The sequence below is a fragment of the Aquarana catesbeiana genome, linkage group LG08 (assembly GCF_042186555.1).
Source record: "Aquarana catesbeiana isolate 2022-GZ linkage group LG08, ASM4218655v1, whole genome shotgun sequence".
Classification (NCBI taxonomy): Eukaryota; Metazoa; Chordata; class Amphibia; order Anura; family Ranidae; genus Aquarana; species Aquarana catesbeiana.
Genome location: NC_133331.1, coordinates 87151897 through 87170911, shown reverse-complemented (window position 1 = coordinate 87170911; position 19015 = coordinate 87151897). Strand labels below are relative to the sequence as shown.

The 19015-nt window shown below is 40.3% G+C and overlaps 1 protein-coding gene across 2 annotated transcripts in view; it reads right to left on the bottom strand.

Annotated features, from left to right (window-relative positions):
• CFAP46 (cilia and flagella associated protein 46) overlaps nucleotides 1–19015 on the bottom strand; it is a 333386-nt gene that overhangs the window by 190575 nt on the left and 123796 nt on the right. For both annotated transcript variants that reach the window (XM_073596084.1, XM_073596086.1), the window contains exons 25-27: nucleotides 16921–17086; nucleotides 11554–11641; nucleotides 9474–9633 (exon numbers count right to left, since the gene is read on the bottom strand). In XM_073596084.1, the coding sequence (XP_073452185.1) occupies nucleotides 9474–9633; nucleotides 11554–11641; nucleotides 16921–17086 (414 nt within the window). The remainder of the gene's footprint in view (nucleotides 1–9473; nucleotides 9634–11553; nucleotides 11642–16920; nucleotides 17087–19015) is intronic.

Sequence of the window (19015 nt, the reverse complement as noted above, 5' to 3'; positions counted from 1 at the left end):
AGCCAGGAGGTTTTTTTCCAATTTAGTCCAGAGGACGCAGTGCCCATGGTTGCCAAAAAGAATTTAAAATTTTGATTTGTCTGACCACAGAAGAGCTTTCCACTTTGCACCAGACCATTATAATTGATTTTTGGCCCAGAGAAAACAGTGGCGTTTCAGGATCATTTTCTCATATGACTTCTTCTTTGCATGATAGAGCTTTACCTTACATTTTTGGATGGTATGGTAAACTGTGTTCAAAGACAGTAACTTTTGGAAGTATTCCTGAGCCCATGCAGTGATGTCTATCAAAAACTTCATGCCTGTTTGTAATGCAATGCCATCTGAGGGCCGTAGATCACGGGCATCCAATCTTGTATTTTGGCCCTGTCCCTTGCGCACAGAGATTTATCTAGATTCTCTCAATATTTTGATGATATTATCTACTGGAGATGATGATATTTTTTTTGTGTATGGTCGGTTACTCTCGTGCTACCTTGTGTGTGAAATAAAAAAAGAAGGTGATCCAGCTGCTGCAAACACTCAGAAGATTATCCTTAGCTATTATGGTGAATGTGCGTATAAAGTAAATAGTGCTGCGCTACCAGAATAAATGTGCCATGTGCTATGTGTATCCTACAAAACCAACAAAATTTATAAAAATGTATGCAACTTAAAATTGGTGATACAAAGTGTACTGATCTGCACACATATATATCTTCCAAAGGCAACAAATAGATGCAATCAGTGTGATTATAGAAGTATAAAAATGTGCAAATCCGCAAAACACATATATGCTGTTGTACATCCCTTCACCTTTAACTGCGTGTGTTCATGAAGATTTACTGTACTACTGTCCCTTTTCACTGTGGTGTCACCTCTGTACTATCTAGCCTCTCACCCCAATTCAGCTTAAGATAAGATGGTGGCCATAGATACCACATGGTTAAAGTAGATGTAAACCCAACTCATGAAATCTGACCTAGGCACATATATCTGCAGTGTTTTCTTATCTCTCTCCAAAGCTCTAAGTCCCGTGTCTTTATGCTGCTCTGTTCTTCTGTTATCCGCATGATAACTTCTGACAAGTTCACAAGATGGGAGATAAAAGCAGCTGAAAATTTGTGTCGTGGGTGGTTGTTTTAAATAGTTTAGCAGAGAGCCTGTCTTGTCACAGCACAGCACTGACAGTATCTTTGTTCTTCTGTCAATGTGGAGGGCAGGGGGTGCATTTCCTCTAATCAGCTGTCTTCCAGTATAAGCGAAGTGAAAATTCTAACCTGATGTAAAACTTATGTAGGGAGGTTTTTTTCATCTCTGTGTATCATCTGAGGCTGTTCAATTCACTGGGTATATGTGAGGGTTTACATCTACTTTAAACAATATTAAGCTATATAAAGACATCACATAGACCTACCGCTATTCCCTGAAGAAGTCATGTGGGAGTGACTTAACGCGTAGGGAGTGAGCGGAGGCATACCCGAAGTGGCATCTGCACGGATACAAGTTTGGCACTCATGCGTTTTTAACATATTAAATGAATGAGTGGGTAATAGCTGTTTATTCTTAATACACTTTTAAACGATACTACACTATGGCAGTTGATTTTACATTTGCATAATTACAGATGGGATGGAAAGAGGGGACCCCCAGGACCACCATGGAAATCCTATCTATTATAGAGATCAGCCAGCTGGGAAGGGCAGATAGATGACCCCCAGAAGAGAGGGGATGCAACAGCACCACTTGATCAGAGATTATTATTACATGCTTATCTTAAGCTGAATTGAGGTGCGAGGTTAGATAGCACAGAGGTGACACCACGGTGAAACAGAAGATAGTAAATCTACATGGACACACGCAGTTAATGGTGAAACCATGTAACTTTAAAAGACATTTGCACAGTCGGATTGGACATTCAACCTTCACGTCACAATCATTTGTGTATCACTTTTTTATTGTGGACTATGAAATCCTTTATCTGTATTCATTATTGCAGATTTGTCATGTGATTATAGGCACAACATCATATATGTATTTTTTGTGGATATGCACATTTTTATACTTTTATAATCGCACGGTGTAACGAGCCCCTGCTCGCTCGGTTCCACTCTCCCAACACTCCTCTGCGGCTATTGAATCAGATTGCAGATCGCACATCTGATGGTTCGGCATCCGATGCTCCGGGACTAGAACTACAGCTATGTGCCGTTCTAATCCAGTTGTGTAGCTCAGAACAAACACCAGGCAGGCTGTATGTAAGTTCAAACAGGAATCTCTTTTATTGAAAGGTATACACTCTCTTTTATACAGTAAAAGAGGAGGTGTATACCTCCTGCTCATATTACTCTGAACATACACCTGTGACCAGAAACCTAATTAACATGCGCTAATTAACTAATCCCTTTAGACAGCCTAGATGATTCAGACATGACTTTTAGGCCAGACTGGCCGTCTTGTAGCTCAGAAAACCCAATCAACATTGTCACAAATCAACACAGACTCTTCTTCACACAATAGCAGAGTTAATTAACACAAACAACAATGGGGATCTAATGACCCTTAGATCCCATACTAGACTTATTTACAATACACATTCTAGCAGGCAAGACAGACAGGTGGCTGGAATTTACATCAGCATCTTTTAACAGTATTTGTCCCAGAATTATGTATCAGCCACTATTTCTAATATGGCAAATCCAGGGTCCCCAGAGTCTGTGTGTCCTGGGGGACCAGGACCCGAATCCACAGTAATACCACCTCAAGGGTCCCCAGGCATACAGCTCACAAACAGCACCGTTCCCCCAAATGCCAGGGCCCACGATCGATCGGCAAGAGGCTAGCAGTCCCCTCCAAAAGTCTCTCTCCCAGCTAGGTCTGTCACACACGGATTGCATCTATTTTTTTTCTTGGCTTGGAAGATATATATGTGTGCGCAGATCAGCACACTTTGCATCCTCCATTTTAAGATTTTTTTAAATTATTATTATACAGTTTGCACAGCGCTTTACAAAATGAAGGCAGGCATTACAGTTAGAATACAATTTGATGCAAGAGGAATTAGAGGGCCCTGCTCGTTAGAGCTTACAATCTAAGAATATATATTTTAAGTCTTTGCAATTTTATGTTGAAGAATATTATTCTGAAATTGTTCGACAATTTTTAGATACAGCTTTTTACAGATTGGTGAACCTCTGTTCATCTTTATTTCTGAGACACATTGACTCTCCAATATGCCCTTTTTATACCCAATCTTGTTACTGACCTGTTGCCAATTCAAACCAAATTCATTCCATGTTCTTCCAGCTCTTCTTTGTTAGTACCCCTTACTTTGCCAGCTTTTTGTTGCCCTTTCCCAACTTTTTTGAGACATGTTGCTGGTTTCCAGTAAGATGTGGAGTTAGAGACTTCATCCCTCCTAAGTCTCTACAAAGCATCTGGGCTCAAGAACCCACAGTCCAGGAGTTACTAATTTTGGAGATAGCTGCAAAACTAGTTTTTAACATTTAGAACAGACATCAGACAACAAAATAGGAGCCTTGCAATCAGCCTGACTGAGAATCCTAGGTGACATCTAACCCTTCTGACACCATGACAAGGTGCAGCACCGCAGCATTGTCACATATACAGTGGCAAGAAAAAGTAAGTTAACCCGGTGGAACCATATGTGTACCCCTTGGAATTAACTGGTTTTCTGCAATAATATGCCATAAAATGTGTTCTGATCCACATCTAAGTCAAAATAGACAAACACAATGTGTTTTTAGCTAATAACATACAAACAATTGTATTGTCTTGTGTCTTTATTGAACACACCCATTAAACATTCACAGTGCTGGAGGAAAACCTAACTGGAGTGAACCCTACCTGGTCGACTTTAACCGGCTCACGCATATATATTGTGGCACAATGGCTCTCCTGGGCGAAACCCTGTATGGGTACGTCCTTCCCTTTAGAGCTGCCAGAGGGTACGCACCAGCTGCACTCGCGTGCACGAGCGCCAGCACGGGGATTTGTGTGTTTAAACACACAAATCCCTGTTCTGTCACGGGAGAGGAGACATATCGTTTGTTCCTACTAAATAAGAACAAAGATATGTCTCCTCCCCAGTCAGTCCTATCCCCATACAGTTAGAACACACTGAGGGAACACACATTTAACCCCTTGATCGCCCCCTAGTGTTAACCCCTTCCCTACCAGTGACATTTACATAGTAATCAGTGCCTATTTAAAGCACTAATCACTGTATAAACGTCACTGGTCCCAAAAAAGCGTCAAAAGTGTCTGATCTGTCCATCGCAATGTCGCAGTACCGCTAAAAATTGCAGATCACTGCCATTACTAGTAAAAAAAAAAAAAAATCATAAAAATGCCATAAATCTTTCCCATAGTTTGTAGACGCTATAACTGTTGCGCAAACCAATCAATATACGCTTATTGCTATTTTTTTTACTAAAAATATGTAGAAGAATATATATTGGCCTAAACTGATGAAGAAATTATTTTTTTTTTTAATTTGGGGATATTTATTATAGCAAAAAGTAAAAAATATTGTTTTTTTCCAAAATTGACACTCTTTTTTGTTTAGACTACTTTCACACTGGGGCGGGCGGGCGTTAGCGGTAAAGCAGCGCTATTTTTAGCAATGATTTACCATTGTTTTAGCTGCGCTATTCGGCTGCTAGCGGGGTGGTTTTAACTCCCGCTAGCAGCCGAAACAGGGTTAACACCGCCCGTAAAGCGCCGCTGCAGCGGCGGTTTCCCAGCGGTTTGGTGGCGCTGCCTCACTGTTTTCAATGGGCAGGGGCGCTTTAGGAGCGGTGTATACACCGCTCCTACAACTCTGCAAAGATGCCACTTGCAGGACTTTTTTACCGTACTGCACGCTCACCGCTCCAGTGTGAAAGCCTGAGAGACAGGAGAGGCTCTTTAAGGGCACTATGCAGGCGCTATTTTTAGCGCTGTATCGCCTGTAAAGCGTCTCAGTGTGAAAGTAGCCTAATAGCTCAAAAAATAAAAACCGCAGAGGTGATCAAATACCATCAAAAGAAAGCTCTATTTGTGGGAAAAAAAGAACACAAAATTGGTTTGGGTACAGCATTGCATGACCGCGCAATTGTTAGTTAAAAGGACGCAGTGCCAAATTGTAAAAAGTGCTCTGGTCAGAAAGGGGGTAAAATCTTTTGGGTTGAAGTGGTTTAGTAAGCACTTTTGTTAGCCCTGGATCAGACCTGCACAACATTCAGTAGGAATTTTTGTCCATTCCTCTTTAAAAGTAAAAAATTCCTCCCGAACATTGTGCAGTTGTATTCCTGAGCTACCGTAAGTGCTCGCTTGAAGTCATTGCTGCCAATGAGGTTTGACCAGCTAGGATTCACTTACTTTTTTCCTTCCGCACTGTGAAGATTTAATGGATGTGTTCAATACCGACATGAGAATATGATTGTGTGTTATCAGCTTAAAGCAGTGTTCCACCCTCATCCCTCCAAAAATGAAAAGTCAGCAGCAACACATACTGTAGCTGCTGACTTTTAATCTTAGGACACTTACCTGTCTTGGAATCCAGCGAAGTTGGGACAGGGTGTCTGTCAAAAACAGGTGCCGGCTCCACCCCCCTTCCCCCCGTAAGGTGGAAAAAAGTGGCACTGGAGGGGGAGGGAATCAGATAAGCGGAAGTTCCACTTTTGGGTGGAATTCCGCTTTAAGCACGTCGTGTTTGTCTATTGTTGTGACTTTTAAGAGGATCTGATCACATTTTATGGCAAATTATCTCACCAAAGTGAATACACCCTTAACATTTTTGTAAATATTTTATTATATCTTTTCATGTGACAACACTGAAGAAATGACACTTTGCTACAATGTAGAGTAGTGAGTGTACATCTTGTATAACAGTGTAACTTTGCTGTCCCCTCAAAATAACTCAACACACAGCCATTCATGTCTAAACTGCTGGCAACAAAAGTGAGTACACCCCTATGTGAAAATGTCAAATTGAGCTCAAAGTGTCAATATTTTGTGTGGCCACCATTGTTTTCCAGCACTGCCTTAACCCTCTTGGGCATGGAGTTCACCAGAGCTTCACAGGTTGCCACTGGAGTCCTCTTCCTCTCCTCCATGATGATATCACGGAGCTGGTGGATGTTAGAGACCTTGCGCTCCTCCACCTTCCGTTTGAGGATGCCCCACAGATGCTCAATAGGGTTTAGGTCTGGAGACATGTTTGGCCAGTCCATCACTTTTACCCTCAGCTTTTTTAGCAAGGCAGCAGTCGTCTTGGAGGTGCGTTTGGGGTCGTTATCATGTTGGAATACTGCCCTGCAGCCCAGTCTCCAAAGGGAGGGGATCATGCTCTGCTTCAGTATGTCACAGTACATGTTGGCATTTATGGTTCTCTCAATGAACTGTAGCTCCCCAGTGTCGGCAGCACTCATGCAGCCCCAGGCCATGACACTCTCACCACCATGCTTGACTGTAGACACTTGTCTTTGTACTCCTCACCTGGTTGCCGCTACACATGCTTGACACCATCTGAACCAAACAAGTTTATCTTGGTCTCATCAGATAAATAATAAAATCAAATATTTACAAAAATGTGAGGGGTGTACTCACTTTTGTGAGATTCTGTATGTAGATATAGATATAGATATATATATATATATATATATATATATATCTATATCTATATCTATATCTATATCTATATCTACATACACACACACACACATACACACAGTATACACCTGTGTACCTGAGGCTTTCCAATGCCTTGGTCCAGTTTCCTCCTAATGCTTGTGAGTCTAACTCTGTTCTCTGTTTACTATAAATAATCCAATACTATCATAGGAAATAAGGTGGAAACAGAAGAAAATAATCCAACAGCCTTTATAAGTAATAAATGAACGGGGAAGTAAACAACCTACCCCCAGTTTGTTCCAGCAATCATACATATCTATATCTGTAAAGATCAAAAGTTCTCACCAGTGACAGGGTCACAAGTGTTACATGGCCCTTAAGCTCCTGACTGGTTAGTCATGTTAGAATGCCAATAATAACATCTCGACAACCCAGCCCATGAGACTTCAAATACAGAAAAGGCACATAAGAACAAGTCAATTCTTTTTTTGGCCTTTTAAATATAGAGATGCTCCACTGCAGAATTTATACAGAAAGTCAAGAAATGTGTAAAAGGCATTGAGAACACTTGAAACTCTAGTAGGTACTTATAGTAATGATGTTGTGGCAAATTATTTACAGATATCATGTGATATGATTCCAAAGTTTAAGTCCTAAGACCTGATCGGGACTGGAGGGGAAAAAGGCATTGAAAATGATGAGTATTATTTAACTGAAATAGGGTTTTATGAGACTGCGATTTGATTTATTTCCCCCACCTGCTGATTAGACATGCTCCTAGGCTGATATTTGCTTGAAGGGTAACAAAATGACAAGCGTTGCCATGCATTTAAAGCAGGTATAACAGTCAACCATTTCATATTATAGATGGAGAAGACACACATAAAGCTGATGCAAATCCCTTGCTCAAAAAGACATTGGATTTGCTATAGACAGGTGCTTTAATCCGTTTATGCCTTTACAAAACCACCCAGGAACTATTTTTTGAACCCGGATGAGATCAGGACTATATAGAAGATAAGTTAAAAGGTGCATAGGTATATGACTAATTTGCAAAGTATGACTTTTGTTTTATTTTAGCATGCTTGACAGTAAATGTTGCGTAGGCGAGGAAGTATATAAAATGCACATGGCACATTCACAATGATTACAGAGTCGAGTGAGAGTGAGTTTCTATAACATATTCAACAATAACATTTAACCTAAACAATACATATTATATTTATCATTATGTATTACCAGAACTAAGCTTATACACTTTCTGCCATTGCAGTTGGCGATCAGGCTAAAAGTAGACCTACCAAATTCAAATACAACAGTACTGATAATTACGACATTTGAGAACTGGAGATGATGAGTTGTTAGCCTTTGTACTGTAAAGTCTTAGCTTCTAAAAGGTAGTACTGTAAGGATCATCAGATTCAGAAAGCATTTATAAGGGCCCTATAAAGTTTGTATTGCCAAAATGGTTTTCCAGTTTTGGGCATATTAGGGAAAGGTTCAGTCCCGTAATTTGTTCTTTTGCCATTGGAAAAAAGAAAACCTTCATCTCCTATGTGGGAGATGCAACATGGACATTTAAAAAAAAAATCAGGGGAATCCCTCTCTTAGTTGGCACCAGAACAGGCGCCCCCATTGTTCTAATGGTCACCAGGACACAGGAGTCACAGAGGAGCTATATGGGAGACCCCCACCCCCAGATAGTAAGGATAACTTGCCATAGATTTGTAGGAATGTTGAATTGTAAGTCTGTTAACTTGCTGCACATTTTCACTAGCAAGTTGTACACTTGCAAGTATTTTCAAACTTTCAGCACAATTGCTTGCTATTTAGCCCTGCACAAAGGTCTTAATCAAGGAGTGAAAAGCTGGTATTCTCTGAAAATACATAGAAAGGGCAGAAACCTGGCCCTTGACAGTGCTGAACTTGATATGGCTGCTTGGGAGCCAAATGCTGGTCCAAAAAAACAGCTGCAGAAAGGAGAGGATTCATCCAAGAAAACTCCTGGGTAGAAGCCTTGAGAAGTAGGTCTTCAACATCTGATGAAAGACCATGTGGGAAGAAGCTTTCCTTTAGCATCATAGTGTATCCAGGTTATGGACTACAGAACCCTGGAGAAGGAGACATTTCACTCTTCACAATCAATTTATTTTCACTTTCTGCTGTTATGCTGAATGCTGTGTTGCACTGAGAATGGACTGTCCACACTGGACACTTCTTCCTTAGTGCTCTCACTTAGTGTTACACTAACAGGTGCGTGGCTTAGGCGTTTTGTCCTAGGGTGGGCAGGGCCTGATGGGGAATTGAGAGACTAGTTCCCCATCATGTCTTCTTTACTTTTCACTAACAGCACACAGTGGGTGGATCCAAAGCCATTATACAGTCCAATAGCGACTTTGAGTCTCTCAGCTCCCCATCATGCTCCTCCCACCTAGTAACAAGTTGTTTCACAAATATGACCATTGCCCATATTTGGGTCATGGTATCCCCTGTATCCCCTGTTTATATTTAGCTTTCCGCTGGCAAATTTCTCACATAATGAAGAGAAGACGTCTCGGTCAATTTCTACGATTAGCTAGCTAGATTAGGACTGAAGGCAAGTACAAGTCCAGGCTTCTTGCACTCAAGGCTTTTTTGCTTCTGCTTTTACCAGCTAAGGTTACACAGTGCTTAGGAAAGCTGCAGAGAAAAATCAGGTCTCCGGTCATGTGGCAGAGCTGTGCAAATATCAAAACTAGATGAACAGGATGCAAATCTTTTGGCAGGTAAATAACTCCCATATATGTGAGCATTTAGCTTGTTTGCATGGAGTTCAGCTTTAATAAATGAGTAGAGCGAAAAAGAAGTAACAAACTTACAGTCTGTGTTTAGTACGTGGCAGAATGTTGATGGCCTCATCCAGTACTTTGAGACCTGATTCCCAATCATTCTTATCAGCATGTAATATGAATAAGAGCTCATAAAGTCCAGCTTTCAGGCTTAACTCCTCATTATACCCAACTGATTCACTGGAGATGGCTGCAACACAATAACATTACATAGATTAAGGCCAAAGAGGTAAAGGTAACAGATTAAAGCCAAAGAGGTTAAGGTATGACAGGAGCTGTACAATTAACTGATTTCAGAGTCTGAGTAGGATAAATACTGTTAATAGGATACATCAATGTGTTACTGGCCCAAAATGTATTGCACAGCCACTAATTAGAATGAATACATGAAAGGACCCAGAAATCCTTATGGGTCTACATGTGACAGTCAATAATAAGCCATGCTTCTCTAGATGTGTGTATTTTTCACTGACAGTCTGTCTTTCACTAACTAGAAGATATAAATCTGAGTAGATGAACTCTATACCAGGAAGAGTACTTGCATGTTTAACATTTGATCCACATATCGTAACATGAATATGACCAACAAGGTTCTTCCATCATTTTAACTATGACAGCAACCCTCCTCCAATATGTTGGCAGCTCTAAAGAATACTGTACATTGAGACCGAGTATGGTCAGCTTAAGAAAGATCATTCATGCAAAGTACAGTGATACCTCGGTTCACGAACGCTTCTGTTCAAGAACAACTCGGTTCACAAACAGAAGAGTTCACAAAAAATTGCTTTAGTTCACGAAAACGAGCCATGGCCATCTTCCCTGCTCTGACATGTTCATATTGAGAAGAGCAATGCAAGGGGAGAGTCTTAGGAGAACCTGTCCACTCAGATAGGAGTTTCTGCTCCCTAACTACCATGAGGGTGGGCCCACTTGATTGGGAATAATGAAAAAACAGTTCATATGAATTCTACAACATTATTATGCTCTCAGATGATCTTTTCCTGGATGCACAGTGCTGTTTGCTGGCCCCTAGATTAGTCATTTAAATTGGGGTTTGGGATTGTTTCAAACAAGTATTAAAGAGGAGCTATAGTTTTTTTTTTCTTTTTAGATGTACACATTAAATAGGTCAGCTTAATGTAATATAGGTATAAAATCCTTTTCTTTTTGTACATACATTTCATAATTTTACTGTATGTATATATATATATATATATATATATATATATATATATATATATATATATATAAACAAAAAAAAAAGTTCAGAACAGATTAACCTGATTTACATTGAAAACTGATTTACATTGAAAAGTTTTCCTATGGGAAAACTTTCCTCGGTTCACAAACCAATTCGGTTTGCGACCACAAAATAAGTTCTTGAACCGAGGTACCACTGTATATTTCTTAAGCTGACTATGCATGTTACAGTCTGAGAGTATAATTTCCCTATATTTCCTTTAGATATACCAAAACTATCCAAGATAACTGATGGTATATACAGTAATATGCATGCAAATTTCTGGAAGAATTATATTTATATAATCTGACACTAATGCATATGTGTTTTAGAGTATTTTTTTCTCAAAAGAAAACTGTCGCCATTTCTAGAACAATATATTAGCAAATGAAGGATTGGCCATGTCTGGTGAGTATGGTCATGTCATATTGAGATATTTAAAAATAAGTACACTGTAATGATTTATTTCAGTATCTTCAAAACAGGAACAAAATCTGCAATAAAGTTAGTAAAAAAAATCAAAATATTTTATAAATAGTTCCCTAGAGAGTCCCTTTAAGAGAAGATTTGCCAAGAGCTCTAGACAACAGAGTTGGCCAGTAGCTGTTATAATTACAAAGACCTTCTTTTACTAATTTACATCTGAGCCATTCCAAACATGTACATTTCCACTCTTTTGGATCATCCAACAACATATAATCTTTTCCAGTCATTAATAAATAATAGTGAGCAGTTTTACAGTATGGAAAATCTTGACATACACTTAATTAACTCAAGGCTTGTCAATCCTTAATGAACATTCTTCTTATGATAACTTACAAGAACAGACAGTTGAAGACCTCTTTTGAGCAGGATTACTAACTCACGTACCTTTAGGACTATCTCGGTCATGCACTTTACGGTTTTCCATGTCCATCATAGGCCACAGGTGAAATAAAGTGGTATCATTCTCTGACCCCTGAAAAAAGAAAATACACATTATTAACAATGAGGTCTTCGGGGAACCTCCTAAGCACAAATATGGAATAGTTATATCTTCTTAAAATCTCATTACTTTTCATTTGGGCGAATTTCAAATAAGAACAAATGAATAATTAATTGAACTACTTTGAATAAGAAACAGCTTCTTTTTGATTAGTTTTAGCATGTCTGTGAAGATTTTTTATTTATCCCATTGACGCTGTTTCATCACACACCCAAATGGTTTCCTCAAACGAGTGTTGATAATATACCCCAATGTTTATAGCCACACTGGCAATGCAGTCATTTTAGCCAAACACAATTGTGTCTTTAAAGTTGTTGGAGAGAAGCTGATTGTCCAAGAACGTGACAGAAGGAGTGATAGTTTGTTAAAATGGGTCCCTTACAATAAGACACTTACAGTATGTGAACGGCAGGATTGCAAGTCCTAAAATCCAGTTCACACAAGTGCAATTTCTCCTCTGCCTGCTAATGCTCAGCAATGCATGACAATGTAAATCACGTTATTCTCTATGGTGCGATTTTTGAAAAGGTGCAGGTGATTCCTTCGTGCAAAATATTGTATTTTTGGTAGGGTTTTGTGCTCAACAATCTGTCTGGTCTGATAAGTAATTAAGTGAAAACAGCTTTTTTTTTATTGTATGTCAAAGGTGGGCTTTGACTTATAAATAAGAACTCCAGCATTTCCTCCCCAAAACAACAGATGCATTATGCATGTAAATGAATCACAACCCCAGTATCAGTTTATCTATATCTTACCTACTTTAGTTGTATACAGCAGATTTCTGTGTCTGTGATTTCACTCCTCCTCTTGGCTGAATTTCAAAGTTACTACAAAAAACAAACAAAAGAGGGTGCAACAGCCTGGTGCATCCTCCCACATAATTTACTAAAGTTTAACAAGAGTAATACTCACAAACATGTGAATTAAAATTGCTCATCGAGCGACTTATCTATAGCCCAGTAGTCCTAGACTTGGCACACTCCAGAGTGCAGGGGGACCTCACTGGGATCCTTTATGGCTAACGAGTTTCAAAGGTAACCACTTCTTCTTCAGAGCCATGATAAAGAAGTGGTTACCTTTGAAACATGTTAAAGGACCCCATGAGGTCCCCTTGCACTCTGGAGTGTGCCAAGTCTAGGACTACTGGGCTATAGAGGAGTAGCTCGACGAGTAATTTTAATTCACATGTATTACCCTTGTTGATCTAAAATAAATGCTGTGGGATAAAGCATTAGGCTGGTGTGTCCTCTTTTTGTTTTTTGTAGTGGCTTCAGGACATTTCCAGTCCTAGAGGGAAGCAAGACTCAAAGCATTCCCCAACGACGTGGTGTCATCTTTTACACATGTACCAAGCTATTACACTTATGCACAGGGGACATTCTGTCATTATTGAATTTCAAAGTTCTCTGACTTCCTGTTTCCTTCCTTTTCCAGTTCTGATACTACATGTCCCATGAACCTTTGAGCCTCTGTAGCTTTGGGGTAGGCTATGGGAGTCATGTGTACTACTTCTGGGAGTTGATGTGGGTGGGTACTAGGGTTACTCTGGGTGTTTTTGGGCCTTCGTGTGGGTGGTGAAAAGTGTGTCATACCTCCACCTGTGTCATTCCTGTCTTGCAGCATGCCAAAGAATAATGGCTTACTGCAAGACTATAGAGAAAGGGCTATGGGAGGGGATCTGGGAAGGCAGGAACTGAGGGGTGGGATTCTTCCTGTTCACACTGGTTGGCATATCTACTTGGGCAGGATTGCATTCTAACTGTGATCCATTCAGTCCTGCCCAGCAGCAGCACAGCTAGCTTTCAGAACAGGTTGTCTATGAAACTTTTTTCTTCCTAAATAATGCTGTGATCTGTGAGGCAGGACTTAGGAGGTTTGGACTCTTTTTGTAGGTATGACTGGGCGGGATTGAATACTAATTAGGATGTATTCATTCCCACCCACCATCAGAGCTGTGAAGGAAGTTACATCATTTGCAGAGTCCGAAAGACTACAAAGAGGAGTGTTATAGACTCTAGCTGCTGCAGGAAGAGGCAGTGGAAGGGACAGAGTCTATTAGCAGGATATACAGAGTGTCACATGATACAAAGCCACAACTAAAACCAGAATATCAGGGGATCTGCAGACAACAGAGCAACATGGTACAGAGGCATGATTTATGCTGGAATTGATCATTCCATTCAGTTCTAGTGAAAAGAAAATTGTAATTCAGCTTTAAAGGGGTTGTAAACCCTCACTTAAAAAATAAAAATAAATAACAAACATATCATACTTACCTCCACTGTGCAGTTCGTTTTGCACAAAGTGGCCCAGATCATCGTCTTCTGGGGTCTCTCAACGGCGCTCACGGCTCCTTCCCGCATCAGTACACCACCTAGGAGAAGCGCTCTCCCTGGGGGTTACCGTGCGGGCGTGCTCCCGAGTCCAGCATTTGCGTCCAGAGAGACAGAATACTGGACTCGGCCCCGCCCCCCGCGTCATTGGATTTGATTGACAACAGCGGGATCCTATGGCTGCTCTGCTATCAATCTATCCAATCAAGAGCCGCGAACAGAGAGGTAGAGCGCGTCTCCGGCGTGGGAATGAACAGGCTCAGGTGAGTAAAACGGGGGTGGGGGGGCTGGTCAGTGAGAGAAGTTTTTTCACCTTAATGCATAGGATGCATTAAGGGGAAAAAACACGAGGGTTTACAACCCCTTTAAAGTTTGTAACACAGGTGCATCTCAAAAAATTTGTACATCATCAAAAAGTTATTTCAGTATGTGACAGACCTAGCCGGGAGAGAGACTTTTGGAGGGGACAGAATTCTAGCCTCTTACCTACCAATTACGGCCCTGGCATTTGGCGGAACGGTGCTCTTTGTGAGCTGTATGCCTGGGGACCCTTGTGGTGGCGTTACTTTAGATTTGCGTCCATATCCCCCCAAGAGACACAGACTCTGGGGACCCTGGATTTGCCATATTAGAAATAGTGGCTTTATTCATAATGCTTGGACAAATGATGTTAGGAGATGCTGATGTCAATTCCAGCCACCTGTCTGTTGCCTGCTAGAATGTGTTTATTGTAAATAAGTCTAGTATGGGATCTAAGAGTCATTAGATCCCCATTGTTGTTTGTGTTAATTAACTCTGCTCTTGTGTGAAGAAGAGTTCTGTGTTGATTTGTGATCATGTTGATTGTGTTTTCTGAGCTACAAGACAGCCAGTCTGGCCTAAAGGTCATGACTGAGTCATCTAGGCTGTCTAAAGGGATTAGTTAATTAGCCCATGTTAATTAGGTTTCTGGTCACAGGTGTATGTTCAGAGTAATATGAGCAGGAGGTATGCACCTCCTCTTTTACTGTATAAAAGAGTCTGCATTCCTTTCAATAAAAGAGATCCCTGTTTTAACTTACATACAGCCTGCCTGGTGTTTGTTCTGAGCTATCTTAACTGGATTCGAAGGGCACATAGCTGTAGTTCAAATCCCGGAGCATCGGATGACTGAACCATCAGACGTTGCGATCTGCAATCTGATTCTATAGCCGCAGAGGAGTGTCGGGAGAGTGGAACCGAGCAAGCAGGGGCTTGTTACACAGTAATTCAATTCAAAAAGTGAAACTCCATATAATATATAAATTCATTACACACAGAGTGATATATTTCAAGCACGTCTCTCTTTTAATCTTGATGAATATGGCTTAAAGCTAGTGAAAACCCAAAATTCAGTATCTCAGAAAATTTCAATATTGTGAAAAAGTTCAATATCGTAGACTGGTTCAGTAGGTTACACAATCATGGGGAAGACTGCTGACTTGACAGTTGTCCAGAAGACACCCTCCACAAGGAGGATAAGTTACAAAAGGTCATTGCTAAAGAAGCTGGCTGTTCACAGAGTGTTGTATCCAAGCATATTAATAGAAAGTTGAGTGAAAGGAAAAAGTGTGGTAGAAAAAGGTGTACAAGCAACAGGGATAACCACTGCCTTGAGAGGATTGTGAAGCAAAGGTCATTCAAGAATTTGGGGGAGATTCACAAGGAGTGGACTTCGACTGGTGTCAGTGCTTCAAGAGCCACTGCACACAGACGTATCCAGGACATGGGCTACAACTGTCGCATTCCTCTCTCAAGCCACTCCTGAACCAGTGACAACGTCAGAAGCGTCTTACCTCGGCTAAGGAGAAAAAGGACTGGACTGCTGGTCAGGGGTCCAAAGTCCTCTTTTTGGATGAAAGTACATTTTGCATTCCATTTGGACATCAACATCCCAGAGTCTGGAGGAAGAGTGGAGAGCAGAATCCAAGTTGCATGAGGTCCAGTGTGAAGTTTCCACAGTCAGTGATATTTTGGGGAGCCATGTCATCTGCTGGTGTTGGTCTACTGTGTTTTATCACGTCCAAAGTCAGCGCAGCCCTCTACCCAGAAACTAGAGCACTTCATGCTTCCCTCTACTGCCCAGCTTTTAGGAGATGCCGATTTCATTTTCCAGCAGGACTTGCCACCTGCTCACACTGCCAAAAGTACCAATACCTGGTTTAATGATCATGGTATCACTGTGCTTGATTGTCCAGCAAACTCACCTGACCTAAACACTATAGAGATTCTGTCAAGAGGAAGATGAGAGACACCAAACTCAACAACACAGGCGAGCTGAAGGCCGCCATCAAAGCAACTTGGGCTTCCATAACACCCCAGCAGTGCCACAGGCTGATCGCCTCCATGCCACGCTGCACTGATGCAGTAATTCATGCAAAAGGGGCCATGACCAAGTATTTAGTGCATACTAAAATGTACATCTACATACTTTTCAGTAAGCCAAAATGTTTGTATTAAAAATCCTTTTTTTATTGTAATATGTAATATAATATATGTAATATTCAAATTTTCTGAGATACTAAATTTTGGGTTTTCACTAGCTGTAAGCCATAATCATCAAAATTAAAAGAAATAAATGCTTAAAATATATCACTCTGTATGTAATAAAGCTATATACTGTAATATACGAGTTTCACTTGTTAAATTGAGTTACTCAAATTAATTTTTTGATGATATTCAAATTTTTTGAGATCCATCTGTATTTAGTTTGGATCCTTTTGGCAGAGAATGTATCTTAATTTTTAGATAATATCCAACACTGACCACAGGTTTGGTAATCGTGTAATCTGGGTCCTATGGTAACACTTCCTGTAATGACTAACACTAAAGTTAGAAGGGAAGCAACAAGCATTCGCTGTCATCGTATAGCCCATTATATAGTGTACTGTGATTCTTTACCTGTTTCTGCTTGGTTTCTGCTTCATTCAGGGCCTTAATAACACAAATAACAGAATCCTTAAGAGGTTCTCGCTCTTTAGCAGATTTTGTCAGTGGCGAGCAAGCATACCAGAAATGTTTAGTTGCCTGTAGTGTCAGAGAGGGGCTCCCGGCTTCACTCCCGAATCTGAAGAGATCACATTATACCATGAAGCAAACTTGAAACATACCAATCACACATATAATATACTAGTGCTAACCTACAGTGGGTGGAGAGGGGGGCCCACCTTGACTGCTCCATAAGTGTGTGCTTACAACCTGTACTAATTATTGTGTGCTACCATACTCTTTATCCGTCTAAACAAACCTATTCTGAGGACAAGTTATTACACTATATTAGTGATATTCCATTACCATCCATGTTAACATAATATAAAGTTGTTGTCAAGAATGCTAAAGCTGCTACCATCCACTGTTCTGAATATGATATAGATCCCAAATCAGCCCCAAATGCCATTCTATCTGTAGACATTTCCAGTATCTTTGTTTTTATTTCCCCTTCTAACACTTACAATGTATTTATATGGTTAATTAACCTACAGTGCCTTGCAAAAGTATTCACCCCCTTGGCTTTTTACCAATTTTGTTACATTACAGCCTTTAGCTCTTTTAATCTGAATTATATGTGATGGATCACAACACAATAGTCCAAGCTGGTGAAGTAAAATTAGAAAAATATATACATAAAACTATTTTTCAGAAATAAAAAACTGATAATTCGCATGTACGTATGTATTCACCCCCTTTGTTATGAAGCCCATAAAAAGCTCTGGTCCAACTAATTACCTTCAGAAGTCACATAATTAGTGAAATGATGTCCACCTGTGTGCCTAAGTGTCACATGATCTGTCATTACATATACACACCTTTTTGAAAGGCCCCAGGGGCTGCAACACCTAAGCAATAGAGTTGGGCTTTATGGAAGAGTGGCCAGAAGAAAGCCATTACTTTCAGCAAAAAACAAAATGGCACATTTTGAGTTGCGAAAAGGCATGTGGGAGACTCCCAAAATGTATGGAGGAAGGTGCTCTGGTCTGATGAGACTAAAATTGAACTTTTTGGCCATCAAAGAAAACGCTATGTATGGCGCAAACCCAACACATCACATCACCCAAAGAACACCATCCCCACAGTGAAACATGGTGGTGGCAGCATCATGCTGTGGGGATGTTTTTCAGCAGTTTGGCTTGAGAAACTGGTCAGAGTTGAGGGAAAGAAGGATGGTGCTAAATACAGGGATATTCTTGAGCAAAACCTGTACCACTCTGTGGAGGTTCACCTTCCAGCAGGACAATGACCTCAAACACACTGCTAAAGCAACATTTGAATGGTTTAAGGGGAAACATGTAAATGTTTTGGAATGGCCTAGTCAAAGCCCAGACCTCAATCCAATAGAAAATCTTTGGTCAGACTTAAAGATTGCTGTTCACAAGCGCAAACCATACAACTTGAAGGAGCTGGAGCAGTTTTGCAAGGAGGAATGGGCAAAAAAAAATCCCAGAGGTAAGATGTGGCAAGCTCACAGAGACTTATCCAAAGCGACTTGGAGCTGTGATAGCCGCAAAAGGTGGCACTACAAAGTATTGACTAGGGTGGGGGGGTAAATAATTAAGCATATTGACTTTTTTTGTTATATTGTCCTATTTGTTGTTTGCTTCACAATCAAAAAAAAAAAAAAAAAAAACACATCTTCAAAGTTGTGGGCATGTTCTGTAAATTAAATGATGCAAATCCTCAAATAATCCATGTTAATTCCAGGTTGTGAGGCAACAAAACACGAAAAATGCCAAGGGGGTGAATACTTTTGCAAGGCACTGCAATTTATTGCTGTTTTCTGTGAAACAATATGTTTGACATAAAAAAAAAATTTGGTACAATTGTCTAAGTGCCACATCATCTTATTATAATGCTGTATTAAAGTGGAGTTCCACCCACTTTTACAACTCTTCAGTATCCCTCACTAAACTGTGCACTGTAAACAAATTGGATATTTTTTTTATTTTTTTTCTCAGCACCTACTGTATATCTGCTGTATTCATTTTTCACTTCCTCCTCC